Below are 3678 nucleotides of genomic sequence, written 5' to 3'. Positions count from 1 at the left end.
AACGTTTCGACAAGGTTTTGTCATCATCAGGTACCCATCAGGTACCTTTACCCATTTAAGCCGTCTCCAGCCATTATTAGTCTCAAAGTGGGTTCCTCGTCATCGAATTTCAATTTCCAATATGCACTCTTCCTTGATGCCAATCAGCAACACATCATGAAGTGTAGAGAAGCTTCTTATAATAAGGGGACCTTCCAACTTTTCTTCTGCTAGAACTGTATGTCAACTTTGTGTTTGCACCAATCCCTCTTATTTCCTCATCTCTGGAGGCAATTTCCCATCTTTCATTAACCTATTGTATCTGTAGAACAAATTTCAATGAACATACTGCAAGGTTTGTCATCAATATACTCATAGACTCATGAATGATTATCCTCAAATAATGAACTTCTTATCTCATTTGAGGTATTTACAGATGAACTTTGCCCAAGAAATTTCACTAGTTCCTGTCTTTTTGATGTCTAGTTAATCCTTTATTGTTCCTTTGATCTAGTTGTGTTCAAAGACTCACACTTACGTTATTGTCTTCTTGGCTTAATAAAAGCTGTTAATTCTCTACAATCTTGTCTCTAATAGCCATATTTCCCACAATTATAACAATTTCCTCTTTCTAAAATCCTATGGTAGAAGTTCTTATTTAATACAGGCTTGAATGTACAGTTCCTTGCAATATGTCCTTTCAATTTACATTTGAAACACCAATTTTCTTGTGGTCTAATTCTTTCAACTTGTGAAACTAGCTGTCTGACTAATTCTTTCAGGTCTTTTAAACTATCATTAGGATAGTTTATGTTTTAGTATTACAGCATATGATGATTCTACAATTTCTAAACAGTGCCTTTAATAGTTTATCTGCAACTTTAATGTCTCCAAGTTCCATCACCAACTGCAGAGCTTCTATTAAATATGTACACCTACTTTGGTTCAGTCTAAAACTCATACCCTTCTTTGTTTTGGTATCTATAAATTTGTCACATGCTAATGAATCCATCATTTTATGAAGATTGTCTGGGTAAGATACTTGGCAATCCTTTCCAAATCTTCCATAAGTTTGGATAAGTGCTCTTCTTTTTTTCATACCTTGTTTCCGAATATTTCTTTCCAGTTTGTCACTCCAAACTTGTTGGATAAGGTAACTACAAATTCTAGATAATTGTTATAGTCTCAACTTGAAAATTACTTAATGTTGTCAATGGTGGTTCTTTAAATGGTCAGCAAGATGAATAGCTTGTTATTTACTATTCCATCTTTTCACTCTGGAAGTAGTTTTAAACTGAGCTTGGTATAACTTCCATGGTTCCTTCCAATCATAGACTGTTGATTTCTAAATTGGCCAATGTTGAACTGACCAGCTAAATTTTGGAACTTTATTTGGTAATGTGATGGCTAAAGTAGTTCAAGAAGGTCCTACAGTAACAACTGGAGCCATATTAGAAATAGATGTAGACCAAACAAATTCCATTCCATATGTTGTAGTAGGTGGTGTTTTAGGTTGGAACTTTTGAGACAATGCAGAAAGAGGTGTGGCTGATTTAGTCTTTGCTTTTAATAATTCATTTTCTAGATCTTTTATTTTGTTACTGATGTAATGATAACAGATTAGCTTCTTTCTGTCTTAATGTTTCTACAGGCTACCTTCCTTGTACACTGTAGTAAATTGTAGGCCTAAGTTTACAAATGTTGTTTACATGGTTAATGGTTCTATGACTAACATACAAATAAACTCAATTGTACAATTTCACAGCTAATCGAGTGAGTAACTGAATATACCTGATAACTAACACTGATCTAAATACTACACTGAATGAGTTGCACTCTAACAACTTAAAACTGACTCAATCAGAAACTACTTGGTGTTCACACACTGAATACTTGACTTTGACATTTTACTTACTACTTACTTTAATAACTCGTATTTATAACTGATGCTTCACTTCTAGAAATTCAACTGAAACAGATTTTCATGACATCATCTAGAACAATCTAAGTATTCTAGGACTACCCCCACAAAATTTCTTGATCTTAATGTCATGCATTCTCTAGCAAACATCTGAATTAAAACATTGAAAATATAGCACACAACAATATCTAACATACTGTTGTATTGTACTGAATTTAATCTCATATTTGATTATAATGTAAGTTCATATTCATCATTCTTAAACTTTTTCTTTCTATGGGGTTGTGAGTCCTTTTTTTATCTCTAATTTGTTTAAGATATACTTGGCATACATGATAAAATCTTAAAATTGTTATGTGATTACATCCCAGCTTAAATAACTAAATATTTTTACAAGATTAGTTACTTTTTGCATTTGCAGAATAACCATGGCATATTATCCTTGCTTGATGAAGAGTGCCTTCGACCAGGCCCAGTCAGTGATGAAACTTTCTTGTTCAAGCTGACTAAGGCCTGCCAAGACAACCCTTATTTTGAAAGTAGGGGCTGTAAAAACTTCCTCTCTGACAATACGCTGTCTTACCAAAGTTTCCGTCTCCGTCATTATGCTGGTGCAGTAAGTAATATTGCTGTGCTTTGTCCATGTTACTGTTTTTGGCTATGCATATATTTTAAATAAAGATATAAATATTTTAGATTACAATGATTTGTTTTTCTTTGGATATCTTGCCTTGTCTGTACTGCCTAAATTAATTCTTGCAAATTAATGATGTGATATTTAGTTTTTAAAGGGTATCTATATGATGTTTGATTGAATGTAATACAGAAGTTACCTATCAGTTAAACAAACCCATGTAAGTTATAGTTCGTATACTAAGTGGTAGATATGCTCAAAAAACAATATCATCACCTCATTTCTTGTTCATCTTTTCTGTTTGAATGTGTAATTAATATCTCTTCACAGTGCAATTAAGTTCAATCCAACCTTCATATAGGGTAGGGCATTACCATATTTTTTCAACATTTTCTTTATAATTAAGTTATCACCTGTTAGACCTTAAGTATCCTTTTATTTAAAAAAGGCAAATATAGTGATTATTAAACTATACTGAGCTTCAATGGGAAGTAAAAGCATTACTGTGTAGTTATTTCTCATATTATTATTTACATTTTATGACAACTGGATTGAGGAAACATATAAGCATTAAAACTTTCTAAACTGTAGATATTTCAATATGATTATACTTATCATAAAAAGTTTGTTCAGAAAATAGTTCTTAGTGAAATAAAATAATAGTTATTAATGTAGATAACTCTATGGTGTTTAGTGTTGTAGTTAACATGTAAAGAATTTTATCTACCATGATAAAAGAATTTGCACAAAGATTCACCAAAAAAATAGTCAAGTAAATTTTAAAAGACTCAAGTGCTCAAGCACTTTCAATTAATTGCTATTCTTTTTCAGAAGAGTGAACTGTTAAAAAGCACTTGAGTGTGTTGAAAGACCCAGAAACTCAAGTGCTTTTGAATAGTTGATTATTCTAAAGTTACTATTCTTATTCAGAATAATCAACTATACAAAAGCAGTCGCATTTTTGGGTCGTTTGAAATGTGCCTGAAGAATTTTATGTACATGTTCTCTGATTGTAACATTCTTTTCAAACTACATACTTTATTTTGGTATGTTATCCATAAAGATACTCCTTAGAATGAAATTTAAATTATTATTATATTATCATCAGTAATCAATTAAGCAAGAATCTATTATGATAAAATGC

At 31.6% G+C, this 3678-nt stretch overlaps 1 protein-coding gene across 8 annotated transcripts in view; it reads left to right on the top strand.

Annotated features, from left to right (window-relative positions):
• Nucleotides 1-3678, top strand: part of LOC106458381 (unconventional myosin-Ia-like) — a 306550-nt gene that overhangs the window by 239556 nt on the left and 63316 nt on the right. For all 8 annotated transcript variants that reach the window (XM_022384798.1, XM_022384801.1, XM_022384835.1 and 5 more), the window contains exon 17: nucleotides 2322-2516. In XM_022384798.1, the coding sequence (XP_022240506.1) occupies nucleotides 2322-2516 (195 nt within the window). The remainder of the gene's footprint in view (nucleotides 1-2321; nucleotides 2517-3678) is intronic.

The sequence above is a fragment of the Limulus polyphemus genome, unplaced genomic scaffold (assembly GCF_000517525.1).
Source record: "Limulus polyphemus unplaced genomic scaffold, Limulus_polyphemus-2.1.2 Scaffold22, whole genome shotgun sequence".
In the NCBI taxonomy this organism is placed as follows: Eukaryota; Metazoa; Arthropoda; class Merostomata; order Xiphosura; family Limulidae; genus Limulus; species Limulus polyphemus.
The sequence above is the reverse complement of the archived record's forward strand: the minus strand, read 5'-3'. Positions and strand labels throughout refer to the sequence as shown.